Below are 25,156 nucleotides of genomic sequence, written 5' to 3'. Positions count from 1 at the left end.
GGGGGGTGAGGGAGGGATGGATTGGGAGTTTGGGGTTAGCAGATGCAAACTATTATATATAGGATGGATAAACGACAAGGTCCTACTGTATAGAACAGGGACCTATATTCAATATCCTGTGATAAACCATAATGGAAAGGAATAAAAAAAGCATATATATACGTGTATAACTGAATCACTTTGCTGTACAGCATAAATTAACACATTATAAATCAACTATACTTCAATTTAAAAAATGGGAAAAAATCAGAGGTAGTGATGGTGTATTCTAGTTGGGGGAGGGTGCTGAAAAAAGCTTACTTTCCAAGTTTCCCCTACACATTTACTCTACCTACGGACGACCGTGCTAACCATTAAAAGAATATTCCAGCCTTATTAAGTCTGGTGATTTTCCTGAGCCTAACACCTTTTGTCTCCCATACTGGGAACGCGAAAAGGTGAGGCTGCTTCAGGTTAATGATTGTGAAGGTGGAATTTGGATTCTGACAGTCTGGCTTTGAGGCTAGCTCACCAGCGATGTGACCTCGGGCAAATTACATAACACTCCTCATCAGGAAAACAGGGATGAGTCAGGAGAACATACCTTCTGGCTTGTTTTGATGGTCAAATGAGACAGAGTGGGCAAAACACTTTGCACGTAAATGTTAGCTACCTTTTTAGCTTTTTTAAAGAAACTGAAAAGAACTGAGACTGCTGAACTGAGAAAGCTCTCCTTCCCTTTATAAAATCCAGATAAACCTTTGAAGAATTTAAATAAGAGCAAATGAGGCGGGGGTGGGAAGGCCCTAACTACCGCAATAGGACTCTGCTGGCTCCCTCTTCGCTGCTGAAAACCATTTTCGTAAACGCCCTCCAGGCCGCAGATTACGCTCTCTCGGCCCACGTGGGTGGGATGGGGCGGAGAGTGGGGGACGAAAAGCTAGCGGCCGCATTTAGCGCCCCCGGGGGACCCGGAGCAGGGCGGCACCCTTGGCCGGGGGCGGGGGCGTGGCACGGAGGCACTGGGGCAAGAAGCGCAGATGCTAGACTTGGGGAGGCGGCTCCCCACACCGTTCCGGGTCCCGGGTGACTAGGCGGGCCAAACGGCGCGCGGGCTCCGCCTCCAGCCTTCCCGGCTCCGCCCAGGCTCCTCCTCCTTCTCGTCCTCCAGTCCTGTCCCAGGGCGCGGGCCGCGGCCGCCGGGGTCCAATTGAGGCCGCTCGAGTTATGAGAGCCGCCGGTCCGAGTGCGCGCACGGCGCTGGCTCTGCTGCTGCTGGCCGGGGCCGGGGTGTCGGCCGCCGCCTCGCCTCCCGCCCCGCCTCTCTTCAATGTGAGCCTGGACGCGGCCCCCGAGCTGCGCTGGCTGCCTGTGCTGCAGCACTTCGACCGCGACTTCTTGCGCACCGCTATGGCGCGTATCATCGGGTGAGCGCAGGACAGGGGGAGCGGGCGGGGGTCGGAGAGCGGCAAAGCACGGACGCTTGCTGCCCAATGTGCGTCAAACTGAGATTCGTGACCCTTGCCCTCCACCCCATGGCGCTCACCCCGGGCGTCTGGCTTGTGCAGGGGTGGCGGGGACCAGAGCTGGCATTTGCTAGTGCCCCAGGCAGCGCCGGGGCTGGGGATGATCACGCGCAGCTGGTTTGACTTTCAAGTTCGGTGTCTCCAGTGGCACGCCAGTCCACCAGCCATTTTGGATCAGGGTGGCGCGCGGGTTGTCGCCCGGGCTGTCGCCCCGGCTGGCTGCTCAGCTACCGAGTAGGGGACGCAGCCCCGCACCCCTAGAATGGCCTCATGGGCCCCCAGGCCCACCCCTTAGGGGACCACTCTCGGTCGCCCTACTTCCCTCTCTCGGAGTGTTCTTTTCTCTTCTGGACGCTGCGTTTTGGGTGATGCCGGCTGGACCTGGACTGTGAACTCTCTGGGTAAGCGAGGCACCTAGAACTCACCCCTAAGGATGAGAGCTTTAGGTACCCTCTCCCCCAGTACACACACACTCGCACCCCTCCGAACCTCTGAGCAGATCAGACACTCTTGTGGTTCCTCATTTCTAGGGAAAATGTCCCCAAGTGGGTCCTCGCATTGATCCGAAAGGCGGTCTGGGAGCTGGAGCTCTTCCTGCCCCAGCCCTTCACCGACGAGATCCGCGGCCAGTGCGGCGCTCTGAACTTCAGCCTGGCCGACTGCATCCTCCTTAACCTGGCCTACGAGTCCACCGCGTGAGTGCCCCGCGCTAGCGCGGATTAATTTGAGACTTGACCCGGATTCCTGCCACATCTGAGTGGGAGGAGACAGGTTTTCAGTGTAATAAAAGCAGGGTGGTGACCGGGCTGCCCAGAAACCTCCAGGGCTTCCTCTGCTTCTCTGGGTAAAGCTGAGCAGCAGATTATTGAGCTTCGAGAAGGAAAGCAGCTTCTTTGGCCTCAACACTGAACTGTTCCTCTATCTGAAGTCCCCTTTTCTCCCTTCACCAATCCAGGTAGCATCCCACTTTTGAAACTCTGCTCAACATGTACTTTCCCAGGAAGGTCTTGGAATAATCCCACTCAAGTTAATCCAATGACTGCCCAGCCTTATAATGCAGGGGGCTGTCCCAGCATTCATTGGTCCCCCTGCATTTAACTTTCCATGTTCATCATGGCTAGTGATCATGATTCCTCTTTCTGAGCCTGTTGCCTCCAGGACTGGGGTCACAGGCTACACTGTTCTGGCTAGTAGGGGCAAGCCAGTATTTGGTACCCGGAGTGGACATGATCAGCTGTGGCACACACAGGGGAAAGCAATATGGAGTGTGTGGTTGATCCCAGGCATAGTGCAGGGAGAGCCTCAAGTCTGTTGGCTCAGTAACAGGTCCTGGAATTAAGAGAGATTTGACTTGGTTTCTGTCTTCAGGACTTACTGTTTTGCCACCAGACCAGACTCATTAGTAACATCTTGTAGATACTTATAGCTTCTCGCTGCCGAAAGATGTTTAAAAATTTTTTTTTCCTGTGGATAATGAAACTTTACTGCCTGCTGCCATCTTCCCAGAACATCTAGGTAGAGTAGGTTAAGAAGCACTGTGACTTCCTTCCTCTTCAGGGAAATGTTTTAAGACACAGATGTATTAAAGTGCCTTTCAATTGACCTAAGTTAATTTTGCCATTCCTCGTCTCCTACCCCCATCTTTTTCCTATTCAGACATGTGGTTTTCTCAATGAAAAAATCAATTTATTTTCATTTTCATTTTTCTCGTCCTTTGTTGGAGTCACTGTATTCAAATCAACTAAAGCAAAAATTCTAGTAAAAAAAATTCTAACTTTTGGATTTGATATTAAGGTATATACTGAATCGCCTGGCAAGAAAAAGCACCATCAGACTCCACTAGCATTAACAAAGGAAATGTTTTGTCCTCATTTCTGGTATAAGGCTTTTTGAATCAGATTAAGTAAGACTAGCGACGCTTTATTGAGCCTACTGGGTATGAGGCACTGGAGATTGTATTACTTTTTTTGATGTGGAAACCAAGCCTCAGAGGGGACAGTTTGCTGAAAGTCAGGTGCATGGTGAGTGGTCAGAGTTGCTGCTAAAAGCACGTGTCCCCAGCACAGTGCAGTGCATCTCCCAAAGCAGAGCCTGGCTCCCTAGTTGTTCCCTGTGCTTGTGGGCCACCTCACACCAAAACATTTGGGCATGACATGAAAGAATTGTTGTCTCTCCAATTTTGAAAAATCACCTTTGAGAGTCTACAAACTTTGCTTTAGCTACTTCCAGTGTTTGATCAGTTTGCTTCTTGACGTGAACTCTTTGAAAATCAGAGACCTTGGAAAAAATTACAACCTGACCAAGCTTCCTTTGTTAAACAAACAGACAAGGAGGTAACATTTGTTTTCTCTTAATTATAAAGACAATATGTAATCATAGAAAATTAGTAAATACAGAAAAGTATAAAGAAAATTAACCACAATCCTGTTACTCAGAAATGACTATTCATCCTTCAGGATATTTCGTGTGTGTGTGTGTGTGTGTACATATCTTTCCCCTGTCCCAGAATTGGACATGATGTATTCAAGTATTTTTTACATAACGTTACATATTCTCAGAGAATATGGACCTTTAGACATCTTAACAAACCTCTTCGTCTTTTCCTCAAAATATATCTCTCTGGCTGGGAGTTCTTAAAAGATCCTTTTCTCTTATTAGCTCTCTGCAGGGAGCTTTAAGGGGGACAGGAAAATGGCAAGCCCCTAAATAGTTCACCCTTTTTCCAAGGAGACAAAGTGAAACAATTTGTGGAGCAAAATAGTTAGCTGCCATGGTGCTTGCTCTGAGAAATCCAGAGAAGAGAGAGTTGAGCTTGAGCCAGACTTGAATGGTGTATTAAATAGACTACATACTGCCAAGCAGAGGACTAAGCAAAGTTCAGTGAACTCGCTGAGCCCAGAATGAGTCCGTTTCAGATTTAGATTTAGGATGAAATTCGCATTCAGTATGTTTTCAATGTCCTGTGTGCTGAGGGCAGAGGTCTAGTAACACTGAACGAACGCTGTTGTGTCCAGTTGTCGTTTTCATCTTGAATTATGATCCACAGGGATTATATAGCATATGTGTCTGTTATAAGGAAGAAAACTGTTTTACTTTGAGGACTTATTTTTTAAATGAAAAACTCATTTCCTTTTTCTTGTTCACTTATGTTGAATTTTTCCCTTTTCCCAGATTCTGCACCAGTATTGTGGCTCAGGACTCCAAAGGCAACATTTATCATGGCCGGAATCTGGATTACTCTTTTGGAAATTTCTTACGCAAGTTGACAGTGGATGTGCAGTTCATAAAGAATGGGCAGGTATACTCCGTACAGTGTAAGATTCAGAAATCAGAGAGACTTGCTAACCCAAGTTAGCCGTCACTTGGTCTGCAGCTTAACTGTGTTATCAATTTAAGATACAAAAAACATCAACCTCCTGGAAAAACAAAACCACAAGAGAGATTTACATCAAGTATGCTTGTAGAAACAAGGGTCATTTATTATTATTGAGAATCTACTTACAGAGGTCAATCAGTTTTCCCTAGGGAAGTTTCTAGGTGTATGATCGGTCTCCATTTATGATGCTAAATCAGCCATGGTGCTTGCTCTGAGAAATCCAGAGAAGAGAGAGTTGAGCTTGAGCCAGACTTGAATGGTGTATTAAATAGACTACATACTGCCAAGCAGAGGACTAAGCAAAGTTCAGTGAACTCGCTGAGCCCAGAATGAGTCCGTTTCAGATTTAGATTTAGGATGAAATTCGCATTCAGTATGTTTTCAATGTCCTGTGTGCTGAGGGCAGAGGTCTAGTAACACTGAACGAACGCTGTTGTGTCCAGTTGTCGTTTTCATCTTGAATTATGATCCACAGGGATTATATAGCATATGTGTCTGTTATAAGGAAGAAAACTGTTTTACTTTGAGGACTTATTTTTTAAATGAAAAACTCATTTCCTTTTTCTTGTTCACTTATGTTGAATTTTTCCCTTTTCCCAGATTCTGCACCAGTATTGTGGCTCAGGACTCCAAAGGCAACATTTATCATGGCCGGAATCTGGATTACTCTTTTGGAAATTTCTTACGCAAGTTGACAGTGGATGTGCAGTTCATAAAGAATGGGCAGGTATACTCCGTACAGTGTAAGATTCAGAAATCAGAGAGACTTGCTAACCCAAGTTAGCCGTCACTTGGTCTGCAGCTTAACTGTGTTATCAATTTAAGATACAAAAAACATCAACCTCCTGGAAAAACAAAACCACAAGAGAGATTTACATCAAGTATGCTTGTAGAAACAAGGGTCATTTATTATTATTGAGAATCTACTTACAGAGGTCAATCAGTTTTCCCTAGGGAAGTTTCTATGGGTGTATGATCGGTCTCCATTTATGATGCTAAATCAGCTCTTTCCTTTGCTTTCCCACGTTCAGTCTGCTTCTAGAATAGAGGGGCTGGGTAGTGTAATGTCTAGGAACACCTAATTTGGGGATCTGACAGTCCTGGGTTTGAAGTTTGCTTCTGTCACTTCCTTTGTGAGCTTGGGAAATTACTTAAACCCATTTTGCAGATTACAGCCCAGAGAGGTTAATAACTACTTTATGGAGATAGTTATAAAGGTTAAATGAAGTATTCTATGCAAAGCCTATGGTAGATGCTTGATAAATAGTGGCCAAATAATAAATAGTCCTTCACTCTAAAAGTATAATTGACCCACACTACTCTTATTTTTGATCTTTAAGAAATTATACGTAGACATCATTTTATTTTCATCATAGTTCCTTTAATAGTACAACCTAGTATGTACTATTGTCACATTTCTGTGTAAATATCTAGAGAGATAGCAGTCATCAATGTTCATTGTGTACACAAAGCATGTCATTGCATGAAACAGAACAGAGAATGCAAAAGTCAGATCTTGGCTTTGGGGGGGACACTGTTTAAGGACTTTATTTAGTTCTTTCATTTAGGGGTTGAGTCACAAATACTAGAAACTCATTTACTAAATACTCAGTTGGTCGTCTGCTTTTACAAACAAAAACTTTCTCATAAAACATTCGAACAGTACAGAAATATTTAAGGTGAAAGTTTCTACTTTCCCAATTTCATTCCTTTACTTCACCACTATTACCAATTTAATTTGTAGCTGAAGATTTACTTCAAAATTGGTTTTAAGTGGTAGCAATGACAGAATATCCATGAAAATAAATTGTGAAAGGACATCTGCTAAAATGTTAGTAATTATTACGGAATAATAATAGGGGACAATAATTATTTTTACTACTTTATGCTTTTCTCCATTATTCTACAAGGAGCAAAAATTCTTAAAAATCGACAAAAGATTAAATGCAATAAAAATAATTTCAACTGTTCCCTCTAGACTCACCCTAACTAACAGGTGTTGCTTCATTTGTTTCTCCTGGAGCTCTCATGGGAAATGGTCTATTGGTGTGGCTTATCTCAGTGGTCAGGCTATTATTACCGAATTTAACAGTTTACACTTGGGTATTGTCTTTCTGCTGAGGGCTCATGGCTAATAAATTGCTTTGCTAAATTAAGAACAGGTTAGTCATCCAATAATTAAGCCCTTATTCTTATCTAGTGTTCATAATTTTAAAAGTATTTTCAGATACAGGACCTCCTTTGATCTTCATGATAGCCCTGCAGAGGCAGGCTCAAGTCAACATTTCTATCCCCATTTTTCAGATGAAAGGGCCGAGACTTAACAAAGACTAATTTGCTCCACATCACACAAGGAGATGAGGCAGAGGTGGGACAAAACCCAGGCCTTCAGCCTTCAAGTAGCTGTCTCCCCAGAATTCAGATTGTAAATTAGAGTCTCCTGCCCCAGCTAGGGCTTTGTTTATGTTAACTGACCTGGCACAGACGGTTGGAAAGCATAGACATTTAGAAATACAGTTTTTCAGAGCTACAAGATACAATAGCGTACAAATAATATCTTATAATTATTTGTAGTTATGTGTTATCAAATATCTTGGAAACTACCAGGGATTTTGATTTTTGTAACTTTAATTTGCTGGCTCTTCAAGAGTAACACTGATGTGAGGATTGGTGTGCCATGTGAATGAAGTGACTGTGTGATTACTTTTTCCCCTATAGTTATGTTTTATAAGGGCTTTAGTAGTGAGGTAGACTTATTTCCGTTTTACTGCCATGAATGGAAATGGGGAGAATTCATGGAAGACCCTCACTGAGTCTCGGGGAAGAGGTCATTTATGAAATTAAGACCATTGCATTTTCCCCTTGTAATTTAGCCACTTTATTTTACAACCAGACAAGGTAGAAATAAACAATTAAATGAAAAATTACTTAAAATTCAGCTTTCTAGGAAAAAAGTAAGCTAGGCCTGTTCATTTCTCAAAATACAAAAGTATTAGTTGATCTTTACTGAACCATGTGAGCTGGGTATCTGGTATCTGAAATAACTGATAGAGTTTGTTTTTCTCCTCAGGGATATAGTGTTGTCTTGTAATCATTAGAGTTCATTTCCTTCATTTAAAGTGGGAGCAAAGCAAAAAAAAAAAAAAAAAAAAACGAAAAAAAAGTAGGTGTGATCACTACAACTCATGGAATAATCATGATTAAATGAAAGATGCATGTAAAAGAATTTTTTAATATTTAAAATTTAAATTTGATTATTACTGACAAACAGTCTCACTTGTTTCCCCTTACTTCACAGAGCTTGTAAGATGCATGATATTAATCTCTTATAATCGAGTCAACATAAGTTTTTAAATGGAAGCCCATTTGCTACTTCTAGGATGGAGCTTCTTAACTTTTTTCTGTGAGGGGCCCTTGATCCCTTCTCAAAATAATGTTTCATAAATACATGAAATAAAATTCATGAGATTGTGAAGAAACCAGTTATGTTGAAATACAGCCATTTCAATATTATACTTTTTCTTAACACATTAACTGGTAGAATTTAGCAGTGGGTCTAGAAACTACCATAAATTCAGAGTAGTGATAAGTATGAATGATATTTCAAGATATGTATGTATACCATATCAACATAGGTATGATGCCATTATGTATGTGAAAATACTTGAATTTCTCCTGGTGATGGAGTCACAGGCACTGCTATGACTACATGAGTTCTTGCGTGCATGCATTACAGAGGGGGTAAAATTTCAGTTAGAGGCTAGTGAAAATAAAGATGTACTTTTTTTTTTTTTCCCATCCGAGGTCACAGATCCACTGACTTCTATCCATGGACCCCCAAAGTTAAATCTTCCAGAAGGCTATTTCAGGGTTTTTATTCTATTATGTTGGAACTGATAAGAAGAAAAAAATCCATGAAATTGTGGGACAAAACAGGTGATTTCAATGTGCATTTGGTTGGAGTGTTGAGATGATGCCTTATCTCTTGATTTCAGATTGCCTTCTCAGGAACCACCTTTATTGGCTATGTAGGATTATGGACGGGTCAGAGTTGGCACAAGTTTACCGTTTCTGGTGACGAACGAGGTAAGCAGAACAAACTGCCAAGCACTTTTAGCCCTATCCCTGTTCAGTTTTATCCAAGTACTTCTTCATTCACTCACCCAACAGAACATATGGAACACCTTCCACGCTACATGCTTCCATTCTAGTGGGGGAAGGTGGGCAGTGTGCAAGTAAGCAGTGAAGATTATTTCAGCTAGTGATAAATGCTACCAAGAAAGTAAAACAGGAAGATGTGATAGAGAATGAAGGAGGGCGTGCAGCAGGTACTGCAGGTATAAGGTCAGGGAAGGCCTGACCCACATGATCCAGGTGTGCAGAAGCTGGGGGAGGACCATTCCTGGTGGATTCCAGAAACAAAAGACTGTGTAATGTGGTTACAGGATGGAGTAAGTGGGGAGTGACAGAGACAGAGAGGAAGGCTGAGGCCATGGTGCAGGGTCATGAGGAGGAGTTTGGGTTTTAAACAAAATGGAAGCCCTAGGAAGATTTTAGGACAGGGAGTGAACAGATCTGTTTTACCTTTATATTATTCTTAACTATCATTTGGCTGCTTTGTAGAGACTAGATCATGTTGGGTTAAGATGGAAGCAGAAGACTGTCTGGAAGCTATTGCAGTAATCAGAGGATATATGGTGGCATTATACAAGTAAAACACTTTAAGGTTTTCTGTGCACTTACTTTTGAGTTTTCTCCTTAGACCCTCACAACAGTCCTGTTAGATAGGCTGGGCTGATATCATTAACCGCATCCATTATGCAAAGGAGGAAACTAAGGCTACAAGATAAAAGGACAGCTAGTTGATGGGAGAGATGGTTCTCAAATTGATCTCCTGGGTCCTTGCCTGGTTGCTCTATTAAATAACCCCACTACCATCCCCTAAATCTCAGGGGACACCACTCAGTTTCCCAATATGTGGGAAACCCTGAGATAAGCCAGCTCTGGTCTCTGTCCTCAGGAATTGCAACGGAATAAAGGAGAAAGACAGGTACATGGAGTCTCTTAAAGTGTAGTGTTGGTCATCTGATGAACCCCTGATCAACTTGTTTCCTTTGATGTATTCTTATCTTTTTACATAGGCTGGACCAGGAAGATGCTGGTTAAGGATATATCAGTGTCCAAGGGACTCAGTTCTTTATCCTCATGTATTTCTTCATCATTTTCTCACATGTCAGCTATGAGTGAGACTAATTCTCAACCAGTGGTACCCAAACCACAGCATGACAGTTACTGAAGTTTTACAGAGAATGACTGTAAACGTGTAAACAAAAGGGGCTTTGTTTCCATCATCTTGTGACTCAAATTATTTAACTGATAGTTATGGTATGAGCAGTTTAAAAGTAACTGAGTTATTTTTTTACATACACATTTAATTAAATACTGTCAAATTTCTTAAAAAAATTTTTTTTAACCTTAAGCTAATGAAAACTAGTTATATCTTTAGTCTGCGAAGACTAAGTTAAAATGCCTGAACGATAAAATAACATCTCTTCATTAATAGCGATAATTAAGATCTTCAGTTAAGTTTCTGGATATTATGGAGAGGGCCAACAGTGCCTTTAGTATATGAATAAGGATAAGAAAAGGAGGAGGACTAACAAACAGCATAGAGTGTGGGAGACCTAACCACCTGCGGATAAGATCTCAGACCCCAGAACCAGGCTGCCTGGGTTTATACCTTGGTGCTGTCACTTGCTAGCTGGTGATCATGACCAAGGTGCTTAACTTTTCTGTGCTTCAGTTTCTTCATCTGAAAAAACAGACGATAATAGCCACTGTAAGGATGAAAAGAGTTCATGTATGTCAGGTATCTAGAGCAATGCCTGGCACAGAGCAAGGGCCATAGACGTATTGGTCATTGTTGTCACATCTCTGGGCTGGCCCTCTTCTGAGCCCCAGATTGAAGTGTCCAACTACCTGCTCAGCATCTCCACGTTGATGTCTCCTAGGCATCCCAGACTTAACATGTTCAAGCACATCTCTTGCTCTTTTCTTTTCCCCTTTTCCTGCCCTTACTCCTCCACCCAAAGTTACACCTCTCCTAATTTTCCATGTCTCAGGGAATGGCACTTCTCCTCAACCAGTTGCTACCAGAATTCTTTGACCCCTCGGTCCCTATGTTTTGTCAGCTCTACCACCAAAACGAGACTCTCCCTGTCCATTCTTTCCACCTTCCCTGCTAGGCTGTCACACCTATGTTGCTGCCTAGCTGTCCATCTGATCTCCCCACTACTGTTCTCACCCTCCTGAACTTTCTCCACCCTGCAGCTGCATGATCAGGTCGTTCCCTTGCTTAAAACCTACCATGATGGGGCTTCCCTGGTGGCGCAGTGGTTGAGAATCTGCCTGCTAATGCAGGGGACATGGGTTCGAGCCCTGGTCTGGGAGGATCCCACATGCTGCGGAGCAACTAGGCCCGTGAGCCACAACTACTGAGCCTGCGCGTCTGGAGCCTGTGCTCTGCAGCCAGAGAGGCCGCGATAGTGAGAGGCCCGCGCCCCGCGATGAAGAGTGGCCCCCGCTTGCCACAGCTAGAGAAAGCCCTTGCACAGAAACGAAGACCCAACACAACAAAAATAAATAATAAACTCCTACACCTAACATCTTAAAAAACAAAAAATCCTACCATGACTTTCCATTTCTTCTTTTTAAAAAAAAAAATATTTATTTATTTATTTATTTATTTATTTATTTATTGTCTGCGTAGTTGAGGCACACGGGATCTTTTGTTGCAGCGTGTGGGCTCTTGGTTGTGGTACGTGGGCTCCTCTCTAGTTGTGATGCATGGGCTCCAGAGCCCATGGGCTCAGTAGTTGCAGCGCACGGGCTTAGTTGCCCCACAGCATGTGGGATCTTAGTTCCCCAACCAGGGATCAAACTGGCGTCCCCTGCATTGCAAGGCAGATTCTCAACCACTGGACCACCAGGGAAGTCCCTGACTTTCCATTTCACGTGACAAATCCAGAACCCTGACTCTGACCTCAAAACTCTACGTGATCACCTCCAGCACCTCATTTTATGCTTCTCCCTCACTCCACCTGAACCTCACTGGCGTTCTTTCTTTTCTTGACATCTGCTAAACTTGTCCCTGCCTTAAGCTTGACACCTATTCCTTCTGTCTGGAATGCACTGCCCGCCTTAGCTATATGTCCACAACTCAGAGGGGCTATCCTTATGCTCCTCTCAGAGAGTCCTCTCTTGTCACTCATGATTACATTATTGTTTTACTTTATTATGGTTATCAAAACCTTGTTATTTAATGGTACACTAGTTTCTTCTGGTTACTGTTAAATTCCAAGGGTCTGGACCAAGTCTGGATGTGGTGGCTAGTAGATGCTTATTTCTTGAATGAAATGCTTATTTCTTGAATGAAATTTTTTCTTTGGAAATAAATCCCCTACAGATAATTTTAAAGATGTTAAAAAGCATTAAAAAAAAAAAAGAGCCCAAATCTTACTTAAAGTTCTGAAATATATACATGCTCTACAGTCTTCCAAATACTGTGTTTTTATATAAATTTATTTATTTTATTTTTATTTATTTTTGGCTGCTTTGGGTCTTTGTTGCTGCGCCCGGGCTTTCTCTAGTTGCGGCGAGCGGGGGCTACTCTTCGTTGCAGTGTACAGGCTTCTCATTGTGGTGGCTTCTCTTGTTGCAGAGCACAGGCTCTAGGCGCACAGGCTTCAGTAGTTGTGGCTCGCGGGCTCTAGCGCAGGCTCAGTAGTTGTGGCGCACAGGCTTAGCTGCTCCGCTGCAGGTGTGATCTTCCCGGACCAGGACTCAAACCTGTGTCCCCTGCATTGGCAGGCGGATTCTTAACCACTGCGCCACCAGGGAAGCCCTTCCAAATACTATTGAGTCCCTTTTCTTATTAGCTACATAATTTCATTTTGCCTGAAGTAATATAATAGAATGATTTCCTTTAACATAATCATCATTGTTTCCAGATAAAAGACTATATATATATATATACACACACACATACACATACACACATATGAAATACATATATACACTCACACATATACATGTTTATATGTTGCCATGAAATTTGGGCTTCATCTTTGAAAACTGGTTGCTAATAAAATCACTCTTCATCCACCACCATTTCTCCCGCATCAACTTGTACTATGGGAAAGAAACAAGATTTAGGAATTTTAAAACGTAGCTCTGGGGCAGCAATTCGAGCATTTACTTATTGTTCCATCCTTGGCAGATAAAGGCTGGTGGTGGGAGAATATGATCGCTGCCCTTTTTCAGAGACACTCACCGGTCAGCTGGCTTATCCGCACTGTGAGTATTTTTACTGTCGAGCCCACCTCACCCTAATGTCATGTTCTAAACTCTGTTCATGTTGTGATGCTGTGTCATTTAACAATGTTGTTTTTAATGTAAGAAGCTCCTGACAAGAATAAGCATCTAAAGGTTTACAAAATGCCTGTCACCTTTTTTGATAATAAGTACCAAAGATAAAGCGGGACACTAGTTAAAGTGTTAAGGACAGATTTTTTTGTTTGTTTGTTTTTTTGTGGTATGCGGGCCTCCCTCTGCTCCCTCTGTTGCGGAGCACAGGCTCCAGACGCGCAGGCTCAGCGGCCATGGCTCACAGGCCCAGCCGCTCCGCGGCATGTGGGATCCTCCCAGACCGGGGCGCGAACCCGGTTCCCCTGCATCGGCAGGCGGACGCACAACCACTGCGCCACCAGGGAAGCCCAAGGACAGATTTTTATCAGTAGTATAATATTGCAATAGGGAAAAGTATCCAGCATGAATGGAACTTAACTTCTACTTGACTGAGTATTTTAAAGGGAGAATGAGGAAATAGGGAGGGGTGAGGGGAGCACAGTAGAGTCAGAGAAGTGAAAAATCAGCAAAAGTAGAAAGGAGGGAGTTGTCCATGTGAAGTAAGTCAGCCTCCTACCCTCCCGCAGAGACTGGGACATAGGGGCCCTATCTTCAGGTATTGGCTGTAAATTCTTTGGGAAGCCTTGAGTTTTTTCAGGCAGGCACTATAAGGGGGCTACAGTCATCGTAGCGGCCTTGAGCTGTCAGAAGCTGTGATAGTGTTTGTCCAGGTCTTTATAGGCTGAGGTTAAGGCATAGTTGAGAAGAGGGCTCCAGGGAGCCTGGATAGAGTTCGGTCAAGAAGAGAATCTTTGTCATGGGCTAGAGTTTTCCACAATAGCTAATTGAGATAAAAGATGGTATGTTTTTCTACAGACATAGATGTGCCCTCCTTTTAGAATCTCCAATTGCAGATATCTTAATCTCCATTTCCAAGTATCTGAATTAGCAAAACAAATGCATTAGAAGGTAGCTCTACACACAGCAAAAGGAACATCAGCTTTAGGTTCGCTATTAGTCAGCAGGGTTCCAGGCCACATATAACTTGTAATCTGACCATAGAAAGCACATTTTCAGGAGCACATCTCTGGTGAAAGGATCTGGCCCTGCCTGGGTTTAGCCTTTTTGGCCCTTCCTTGTCCTGCTCTAAATGATCAAGCCCCTGTGGACTTGAAATTCTCCTAAACTTTTTTTTTTATATAAATTTATTTATTTATTTACTTTTGGCTGTGTTGGGTCTTCGTTGCTGCGCACGGGCTTTCTCTAGTTGCGACGAGCAGGGGCTACTCTTTGTTGCGGTGCGCGGGCTTCTCATTGCGGTGGCTTTTCTTGTTGCGGAGCATGGGCTCTAGGCGCACGGGCTTCAGTAGTTGCAGCACACGGGCTCAGTAGTTGTGGCTCGTGGGCTCTAGAGCACAGGATCAGTAGTTGTGGCGCACAGGCTTAGTTGCTCCGCGGCTGCCTCCAGCCCCGGCGGGTCCTCAAAGTGCTGCAACAATCGACGAGAGGGGGTAGGGAACTGAGAGCACCAAGCTATGGGATCAGAAGGGCACAAACAACTGATGGTTGCAAGGCAAGTTTAATAACAAAGCATAGTCATATATATACCCCTAAAGCAGGGACTCTTAACAGACATTGCGCCCTAAAGCAGAAACCTTGTGTAAACATTGTTCTGTAGAACTGGTCTTTTATCTCGGCTTAGTCGCCACCATATCTGCAGGGACTTTGCATAGTCATTGTGACCTAAAAGAAAGGAATGCCACTGTCTCTCGAGGGCTCGGTCTCAGTGCGGCGCCGGGCCTCGAACACCCTGCTGCTGCAGGCGAGAGACCGGCGCCGGGCCTCGAACACCCTGCTGCTGCAGGCGAGAGACGGGCTAATTGCTTATTCCACAAAGGCACCAACTTCCCCTCCAGCGTTGCTTATCCTAGCTTTAGGGAACAACCAGGGACTCTCAGTAACTGAGCAGGTCCCTGGAGCGATCTGGCCAAAGGCCATCTCCTTTTTTACGTTCATACCATAAAGTCCAGGATGCATACCAAGGAGAGTACAATCGGGTCCTGAGGCTTATGAGGGTCTTAATGGCGCATTCCTCAGAGGGCAATGCTCGCCACACGCGGCATGTGGGATCTTCCCGGACCAGGGATTGAACCCGTGTCCCCTGCTTTGGCAGGCAGATTCTCAACCACTTGCCACCAGGGAAGCCCTCTCCTAAACATTTTACTTAAATATTCCCTAAAGATGTTGACAAACTGTGCATCTTTCACATATTTTTAAAGATGACTTCTAAAGTATTTCATCATAAGATTAAAAAGCTGCAGAAATCCAGTGTATTGTACATGTTGACATTTAAAAATAAAACTATAATTTAAAATCTGTCCAGGGGAGGCACTTCCCTGGTGGTCCAGTGGTTAAGGCTCTGTGCTCCCAATGCAGGGGGTCTGGCTTCGATCCCTGGTCAGGGAACTAGATCCCACGTGCCACAACTAAAGATCCCACATGCCACAACTAAAGATCACGCATGCCACAGCTAAGATCTGGTGCAGCCACACAAATCAATCAATCAGTCTATCCGGGGAATCTAAACACCAGTGATTTAAAAAAATTTTTAGATATAATTTACATACAATGAAATGCACAGATATTAAGGGTTTAATTCAGTGTGTTTTGACAATTTTACACACTCATTTATCCATCCATGTAACCACCAACAAAACAAGATATAGAATATATCAACTGAAAAAAAAATGCACAATATGAGAGCTGTGAGTTAAGTTTTATTTGGGGCAAAATGCAGACTATAGCCTGGGAGACAGCATTTCCCATAGCTCTGAGAAAGTGCTTCAGAGAGGTAGGGGGAGAGGTCAGTGTTATATAGGATTTTAGTGAAGAGGGTATATGTAGTCAGGCACACATGTTGGCTGAGCCTCACTGCCAGTCATGAGAAGCAGATGTCGCCATTAATGATTTTAGTGCTTTTCTAGGTATGAGGAGATGAAAGAATTGGGCTCAAAAAATCTTCTCCTGAAAATATCTAACTATCTGAAGACCTGTTCTGCCAGTTTTTCCCAGAGCACAGAGTGCTTTATTCCTGATCTCCACCCTGAACTCCTTTCAGGATGTGTTGAAGGTCAGCGACTGCAGTGGCTAGTGACCTAATCCTTGTAGAGGCAGATGGCGAGTGACCATGTTTAGTTGGCCGACATTTCCAAATGTCCCTGGAAATTTCCCTAGTGCTCCTTTCCAGTCAATTTCTAACCTCCTCTGACACCCAACCTCCTCCCAGTCACCACTCTGACTTCTATCACTATAGGAAGTTTTGCCTGTTCTAGAATTCATTTACATGAAATCATAGTATATGGACTCTTTTTCTTTCCCTCAGCATAATGTTTTTCAGATTCATCCTTGTTTGTATCACTAGCTCATTGCTTTTTTTTTATTGAAGAAGATTCAATTGTATGAGTATACCACAATTTATCCATTTTATTGTTGATAGGCATTGGGTTGTTTCCAGTTCAGGGCTATTGTGAATAAGGCTGCTGTAGAAATTCTTGTACAAGTCTTTTTGTAAACATATATCCATTTCAGTTGGTTATGAAGTACTTAAGAGTGGAATTGTTGGGTCATAAGGTAGACATATATTTAATTGAGGTAATGCCATACAAGTCACATGTCATACAATTCATCTATCTAAAGTATACAACTCACTGGTTTTTAGTGTACTTACAGAGTTGTGCAGCCATCACTACAATCAGTTTTAGAACATCGTCATTTCCCTAAAGAGAAACCCTGTACTCATTAGCAGTCACTGCCCATTTCCTCCATTCCCTGAGATAGATAAGGTACCTGTCTCCCTGAGTGTGCCACTTGGGTGAAAGAAATCAGGCACCACTGCCTTCAGTATTTCTTACTGATGTTCTTTTGCATTGTTCTCATAGAATTCTGTTAGAGGCGATGAGTTCTTAGATAGTAGTTGGGGGATGCTATAGGTGACATAATCCAAAAACTATTCCATCACTCCTTTTGCCTCACTTATAATTTTGCTGAGTTTAGAACAAACCAACTCAAGTCTAACTACCCCACCCTAACAGTGATATGTATAAGGCAGGGAACAGTCCACAGAGCTTGCCGTGGTTAATGGTTTATGGTGTTGAACGATGGCACCTTTGCAGGCACCAATGTTTTGGATTGTTCTTTTGTTTGACCCTCTCCCCGCCCTTGACACTGTGCTTTGGCACTCTTCAGGATGGGTGAGCAGGATGGCTGTACTTTCCAGAAGTGGTGGAAGAGTGTTGGTGAAGGTATAGGTGGATGGGGCTGGCCCTCTACCCAGGACGTTCTCAAGCAGATGAGCTTGAGGAAGGAGCACACGTGGAAGCTGAATATTTGGAAAGTGATCCTCTTAACCATCCATGCTGCAGACCTATGGAAGTGTTGATGAAGCCCAGTTCAGCTCGATGTTCTAATGCAGCACGCTGTCTTTCATCTCCAGCCCTTTGCCAGTCTATTCCATTGAGCTACAACTCTCTTCTCCACGCCCATTCCTAACCCCACAACCACCATCTTCTCTGCTCTGACTTCTGTTTGTCTCTCTGACCTCAGCTCATGCGATACCTCCCTGAGGGACCTTCTCAATGGCCTGGGTAAGGATGGGTGCCCTGCTGTGACTTCCACAGCATCTCCTTCTCCTGTGTTGACACTTATCACATTGTGTCACTATTGCCTGTTGACTTTACTTTCATCTTTGGAAGTTTGGGGAGAACAAGGACTGGGTCCATCATATTCACGGCTCTGTTCCCACACCGGCACAGTGCCTAGCACATAGCAGGTATTCAGGAAATATCTGCTAAAAGAACAGATGAATGAAGAAACATGGGGAGATCTTTGCGAGGGTGATCTGCCTCGAAATCATGCAGCCTGTGTTTGGTGAGCCGGGTCTCTCACCAAAGAGAACTTGTCAAAGTTCTCTTCTTTTGTGAGGAAAAACCCTGCTGCTGTTGGCTTTCCATCGAGGCTTCTTCCATCTCAGGATCCCTGATGACAAGGGAATGCGGTCAGAGCAGTTCAAGATGATAGCCATGGCTTAATATAGCAGGAGAATGTGCTTTGGACCATCTGTCCATCAGTTGGTGTGGATAACTGCCGCGTATGATCATGCTGATGCAGGTTTGTGTTTTTTTTTGTTCAGACCCTGAGTGAATCAGAAAACTTTGAAGCAGCTGTTTACAAATTGGCCAAGACTCCCCTTATTGCTGATGTTTATTACATTGTTGGTGGCACATCCCCCCGGGAGGGAGTGGTCATCACAAGGAACAGAGATGGCCCAGCAGACATATGGCCTCTAGATCCTTTAAACGGAGCGTGAGTAGAATTAAAGGCTCTGGTCGTTTTGTATCAGTAATCTTTTTTTTTTTCTTTAATTGGTGAAACTAGAGGTATTTTTTTTAATTTTTCTATACTTTTTCTTTAGCTATGTCCCAAATGACCTTGGCTAAGACAAGATGATGTGCTGTGTTGCAGGTGGTTCCGAGTTGAGACAAATTATGACCATTGGAAGCCAGTGCCTAAGAGAGACGACCGAAGGTAGTCTGTAAACACTTTCTGATTTGCAGTGTTTTCTTGCGGTCAGGAGAATGTGCCCCTCTTGCTACGGGAACTGGAGAGGACCATAGGTGCTGTCCCCGCCCAGAAAATGTACCTTAGCCCTTAGCCAGGATGGGAGAGTGTGGTATGTGGTGGAGGGCATGGCAAGGAGCTTCTTGGCAGATGGCTGGGAGTTGGGAAGACAAGGTTGGTTCTGGCCTCAGGGTCAGGAGTTCTAGATTCCACCACTAGCTCTGCTGATGACTCACTGGGTGGCCTCTTGGGCCTCTGTTCACCCATCTGTAAAAGGAAAGGATGAAACAAGGTTCATGGTTTTCTATGTAAGACTTTTTGGGAAGGAAAACATTTCCCTGCACTTAAATAATTAAACTGTTGGGGGGCTTTAATTTCCCTTCTAATTTTGAAAATTCTATAATTATAAGTCAGTGCATCCCCAAAAGGCAAGTAGTTATATATTTTTCCTTGGCTTTACTGACCCGTGTGTTTGGTGGCAACTGTTCAGTTCACAGAAAACATTTTCATCATCCTGGCTTCCTTGAGCAGACGGGGTTGAATTAATTCCACCATGGTGGTTTGAGACCAGGTAGCAAACATGCATGGGGCCAGAATCTGTTTGGGGGAAAGGGAGATAATGAGGCTAGGCCTTGCATTGAGCCTCCCAAAATGAGAGCTTGTGGGATTCAGAGTTTCCTGAAGTGCCAAGTGACCTTTGACCATTGTCCTTACAGAACACCTGCCATCAAAGCTCTTAATGCCACGGGACAGGCAAACCTCAGCCTGGAGACGCTCTTTCAGGTAACTTGTGTCACGATGTCTAGCTTTTACCCAGGATGTTTGGTGTCTTTCTCAGTAGTGATTAAAAAAAAAATTCTTCTGAAATCAAGCAATATTAGAGTAGAAGTTTTACCTGGTTGAAAACATTTAAAAGAAAAACATGTTCTGAACTTGTAACCATTTAGGTTAAATTATCATCTTCACCTGAGTTTTTCTGCACGTTAAAGAAAAAAGCATAGTTGTAACGTGTTCATTTGTTTAAAAGAAAAAAAAGAGAAAGGTTTCGAAAGTCTAACTCTGTCACCCCAAGGTACACCAAAGTGTTCAGTGGTTATTTTATTCCTATTGATATTCTGTGCATATTTCTCCTACCTTTTAATGGTCTTTTATTATTATTATTATTATTTTACTGAGGTATAGTTGATGTACAATGTTACATAAATTTCTGGTGTACAACTTAGTGATTTACAATTTTTAAAGGTTATATTCCATTTATAATTATTATAAGATATTGGCCGTATTTCCTGTGTTGTACCATATAATGTATTTATAGCTAATTTTATACATAATAGTTTTGTTTTGGTTTTTGGTTTTTTGGGGCTGCATTGGGTCTTTGTTGCTGTGCACGGGCTTTCTCTAGCTGCGGCGAGCGGGGGCTACTCTTCGTTGTGGTGCGCAGGCTTCTCATTGCAGTGACTTCTCTTGTTGCAGAGCACAGGCTCTAGGGCACATGGGCTTCAGTAGTTGTGGCACGCGGGCTCAGTAGTTGTGGCTCACGGCCTGTAGAGCGCAGACTTAGTAGTTGTGGCGCATAGGCTTAGTTGCTCCGTGGCATGTGGGATCTTCCCGGACCAGGGGTCGAACCCGTGTCCCCTGTATTGGCAGACGGATTCTTAACCACTGCACCACCAGGGACGTCTCTATACATAGTAGTTTGTACCTCTTAATCCCATACCCCTAATTTGCCCCTCCCCTCCTCCTTCTCTCCCACTAGTTTGTTCTCTATATCTGTGAGTCTGTTTCTGTTTCCTATATACATTCACTTGTATTGTTTTTTAGATTCCACATATAGGTGATAGCACACAGCATTTGTCTTTCCCTGTCTGACTTACTTCACTAAGCATATTGCCCTCCAAGTCCATCCATGTTTTGTAAATGGCAAAATTTCATTCTTTTTTGTGGCTGAGTAATATTCCATTGGATATATATACCACAATTTCTTTATCCATTCATCTGTTGATGGACACTTAGGTTGCTTCCGTATCTTGGCTATTGTGAATAGTGCTGCTATGAACATTGGGGTGTATGAATCTTTTCGAATTTCTAATCATTTTTAATATGATTTCTCCTGTGCAGGTTTTGTCAGTGTTTCCAGTTTATAACAAGTAAGTGACATGTTAAGCACGTCTGTTCATACATCACCCTGGCACAGTAGACTCTCTCCTGCACTCTTTGGCTCAGCAGGGATCTGAGGGCTCCCACAGAGCAGGTTTTCTAGGTGCTGTGGATCCAGCTGTGACAAAACAGACTCTTTGCTCTCCTGGGACCAGCATTCTACTGGCAGGGAGGAAGATCCCACATGCCACAGAACAACTAAGCCCCTGCACCAGTTACTGAGCCTGCACTCTAGAGCCTGCGAGCCACAACTACTGAACCCATGTGCCACAACTACTGAAGCCCGCACACCTAGAGCCCATGCTTCACAACAAGAGAAGCCACCGCAATGAGAAGCTGGCAACGAAGAGTAGCCCATGCTCACCGCAACTACAGAAAGCCCACGCGCCGCAATGAAGACCCAACACAGCCAAAAATAATAAATTTTTTTAAAAATTTTAAAAAGAAAAGAATTATGACTAAAGTAAATAAGCAACTGAGGTCCTGTTCAGGGAGCCTTCCTTCCCCTTGGACAAGCTTTGCATGTTCTCATAGTGCTGTCTTCAGCCCAGTGTTTGATTCAGCTGTGGGGTGCCAGTGCCTATTCCTAAACTGCCCCACTCCCAATGCTTTGAGCAGGCATTCCAGCTGGTGTCTGGGGCAAAAGGTAGTTGCAGGGAGTGAAGGGTAGGAGCTTCAGTGTGTATGTGCATGCGTACGTGCATGTGCACAAGTTATTTGGGTCTCTTGCTCTGCAGAATGTTAAGTGACATTGTACTTCCTCCTTAGATCTGGGCCAGTGGACCCCCTGTCTTGATCCCTGAGCTTTCGGGGCCCCACTCTGGCCTTCCTCTGACTCTCCCATGATATAAGGAATCCACTCAGAGTCTGGCCCAAATACCCAGAACCCTGGAATTCTCATCCTGAACAGCGCCCAAGCCATTTCCAGGGCCTGTGTGGTCCACTTCCCTGGGTGTTCTCCTGATGGCAGTGTGCAGCCGTCATGGACGTCCTGTGCTTGGTGGTGGCCAAGGGATGGCTGTTTGCTGGGGGTGGTGCATGAAGCCTAGATGAGTGTCCACATATGTGCCATTTGTGGGGTAGGCAGAGCAGGGCTGCAGGCCAAGGCCAGCTCTCCCTCATTGCCACAGTGTGGAACTCTGGGGAGTCTGAGAATTTCGAACTTGGCCTTCCACAGTGTTGTCAAAATAGGAAAGAACACTTTGTGTGGTTGCTTGAATTATAACTTTTAAATAGCCTGACATATGTGGGTCTCTATTTGTATTCTTGTCCTGGGTCCCAAGTATTAGGAAAAGAGCTTGGGATGTTTTTTCCCCTCTTTGGAATATTAGAGAAAATGATGTATATGTTAAAATTCCTCTCATTTTCAGCTACACAGTTTATACTACGGTAATGAGTGCTGCCAGCCCAGACAAGTACATGACTAGGATCAGAAACCTGAGTTAAAAGCAGAAGAGTGAATTCACCTATGCTATGAAGGTTTGCTAAAGTTTTTTTGGGGGGGAGGGCAGCGGTTAGGGGTGGGGGAAGGAGGACATTAGCTGGTATTTCTCCTAGAAGATAGTAGCATCCTTAACATTTATACATACATAATATTTTCTGACAGGCATTGAGTGTATGGTTGTTATTTGTGTCATGTTAATGTCACTCTTAAGTATTTATTTTGAATTGTTCGTATGAAAGCTAGTCTTCTGGTGCTCAGTGCCCTTCGCCCCTGATTAAAACCTGCTTTCAGGGCAAAGCGTTACCTCTTCACTTACGCAGAGGGGCAAATATCTGGTAAGACTTATGTGTCTCCAAAGTCACAGTGAGGCAGGCCCAGCTCCTTTGCAGGATCAGACAGACACTGAAGGACCAAGGACGCTCAAAATTTATTTCAGGCATCAGTGAGGCCATAGGTGAGAGGAAAGACATGAGGAAAAAAGCAGGAGTCCTTTCTTGCTGTCCCTAAAATCAAACCATCTTGGCAGTCACCTATTGACAGGCCACCTTTTCCTATTGCAGGGATCTCCTGGAGTTTATAAACCTAGCCTGATGTTTTGTTCATTCACTTATGGGGATGTTTAAAATCAGTGTTTAAATTAAGTGCATTTTTTTTCCTTACAGATGATTTTTTTTTTTTTTTTCCCCCCCGGCATGCGGGCCTCCCTCTGCTGCGGCCTCTCCCGTTGCGGAGCACAGGCTCCGGACGCGCAGGCTCAGCGGCCATGGCTCACGGGCCCAGCCGCTCCGCGGCATGTGGGATCCTCCCAGACCGGGGCGCGAACCCGGTTCCCCTGCATCGGCAGGCGGACGCGCAACCACTGCGCCACCAGGGAAGCCCTACAGATGATCTTTTTAAATGAAATTTTTGAAGAGCTGCACTTTAAAAAATAAAGTGATAAGATTATATTTTATGACCAATACAGGCTCGTTCCTCATTAAACTTTTCAACCCTGTGAAGTGGGGGCAGCAAGGAGGATCACTTTGGAGCGTGTTGTGGTAAAGTGGGTAATAGCTGTCCTCATTCACCTTCCTTCAGGGTTTGCCTTGACCATCTCTTAGCTTCTTCTGTTCTGGCTTTAACATCTCAAAGATACTCGGTCTCAGAGGGCGAGTCATATCCTCGGGCTTTATTCCCAGCTTCTCACCATTACTTATAGCTATTTTGTCATACCTCAGTTCAGAAAGAAATGAGCGGGCAAGACCTCTTTGTTCATTATGAAGTGCTTCTGGAAGAGTCTGCCAAACTTAAATAAAATTAACAACAATTATTATTAAGCAAAGATGAGTTTAGCAGAGGGAATAGCAGAGGAATTACAATTTGGGACAAGCAAACCATGAAGGACCATAGGCATATCTGAGGAACAAAGGGAAGGTTAGCTTTTATTGGAATCTGGGAGGAAACCGGGGAGTGTTGTTTTGAACAAAAGTTCATGAGAGGAGAACAGGAGTTCAGGGTTGTTGCAGTTGCACATTGGTTGTAAGTGATGGTCAGTTTGCTGTTACTGAGAAATGCAAGTCTTTCTTCCTGCTGGCTTTGTAATTTGAAACCAAGGGTAAGAACTCTCCTTTCATGGCTTTCACACTCCATTTAAAATCAAGTATGCTTTATCCATTTTCACATTTCTCCTTTTTGATCAAGATCTTTCTCTGAAAGCATAACTGATGCAGCATCAGGTTGGTTTTTTTTTTTCTTTTGGTTGAAATATTTTTGTCTGTGTCCCTCATTGCTGGGAAGGACCTTTCCTGGGAGTTATGTTGGAGGGAAAGAGCAAGTAGCATTTGGAAACCGCAGGGCCACATTTGAGCAACAAGGAAGGTAGAAGGAGGAGCTCTCAGGCATCTCCCATTCTTAAATTATGTCTTATCAAGGTTGTAAGCCTTGGAGATCATCTGAAAGCACTGAGCTGACATAATACTGTTTGGTGGATCATTTCTGCAGATGTTTGACAGGCAACAGGTACAAAGTTTTAAAATGATTATACAAGTCAAAACTAAAAGTAATATGACAAATCCAGTTTGTATAATTGTCCTAAAGATTGAAGGACCATGGGGAATCAGGTGAAACTTGTAATCAGTGTACTTGTTCCCTGATTTTATGTAATTGAGTTTCTCCTTCCCCAGAGAAAATTATCCATGTGCAACAAGTTGTTCTTGCTGCCACCATATACTACCTTGTTCTGCTAGGAGTTAGCTAAGGGCAATTTGACTGTCTAATACCACCTTAGCTAAGGAATTGTGGAATTAATTAAAGAAACCTCAGCTAAAATTGAAGCGGAGACAGACCTGTAGGGGGAGTCCCCCGACCAGTGCATCATCGATTACTCCAAACAGGAAGAGATATGCGCCTATATCTCAGACAGGAAGGTGTTGCCTACTCTCCTATCCAGCAGGAAGAAGAAAACTCGACGTCTGATGACAGCCCAGCCAATCAGACTGTAGCTGCCCAACCAATGAGAAGCCTCCATACTTTGGACCCCTAGCCTCCTCCAGTGAACTCTTTCAGTATTACAGTCCATCCCAACTCCCTCTTTTCACTATGAAAGCAAACTCCTCTTTCCTGTTTTCTGGATTTGCCTATGGTCTGCCATAGTTTACATATCCTGAATTGTAA

The 25,156-nt window shown here is 43.8% G+C and overlaps 1 protein-coding gene across 1 annotated transcript; it reads left to right on the top strand.

Annotated features, from left to right (window-relative positions):
• NAAA (N-acylethanolamine acid amidase) lies at positions 1–25,156 on the top strand. The gene is made up of 11 exons (XM_007122565.4): positions 1–1,406; positions 2,036–2,200; positions 4,677–4,803; positions 8,877–8,967; positions 13,160–13,236; positions 18,476–18,648; positions 18,808–18,870; positions 19,620–19,686; positions 21,022–21,050; positions 22,431–22,539; positions 24,415–25,156. Exons 1-10 carry the CDS (start codon positions 1,207–1,209, stop codon positions 22,504–22,506), a joined length of 1,068 nt encoding a protein of 355 aa, XP_007122627.2. The 5' UTR covers positions 1–1,206; the 3' UTR covers positions 22,507–22,539; positions 24,415–25,156.

Source organism: Physeter macrocephalus, chromosome 7, assembly GCF_002837175.3.
Source record: "Physeter macrocephalus isolate SW-GA chromosome 7, ASM283717v5, whole genome shotgun sequence".
Taxonomy (NCBI): domain Eukaryota; kingdom Metazoa; phylum Chordata; class Mammalia; order Artiodactyla; family Physeteridae; genus Physeter; species Physeter macrocephalus.
Note: the sequence above shows the minus strand (reverse complement) of the source record. Positions and strands in the feature narration are given on the sequence as shown.

Coding starts and splice junctions, on each gene's coding strand:
- NAAA (XM_007122565.4), top strand. CDS start 1,207: ATGAGAGCCGCCGGTCCGAGTGCGCGCACGGCGCTGGCTCTGCTGCTG. Junction 13,237..18,475: donor TCAGCTGGCTTATCCGCACT/GTGAGTATTTTT, acceptor TTTTTTGTTCAG/ACCCTGAGTGAATCAGAAAA. Junction 19,687..21,021: donor GCCTGGAGACGCTCTTTCAG/GTAACTTGTGTC, acceptor TCTCCTGTGCAG/GTTTTGTCAGTGTTTCCAGT.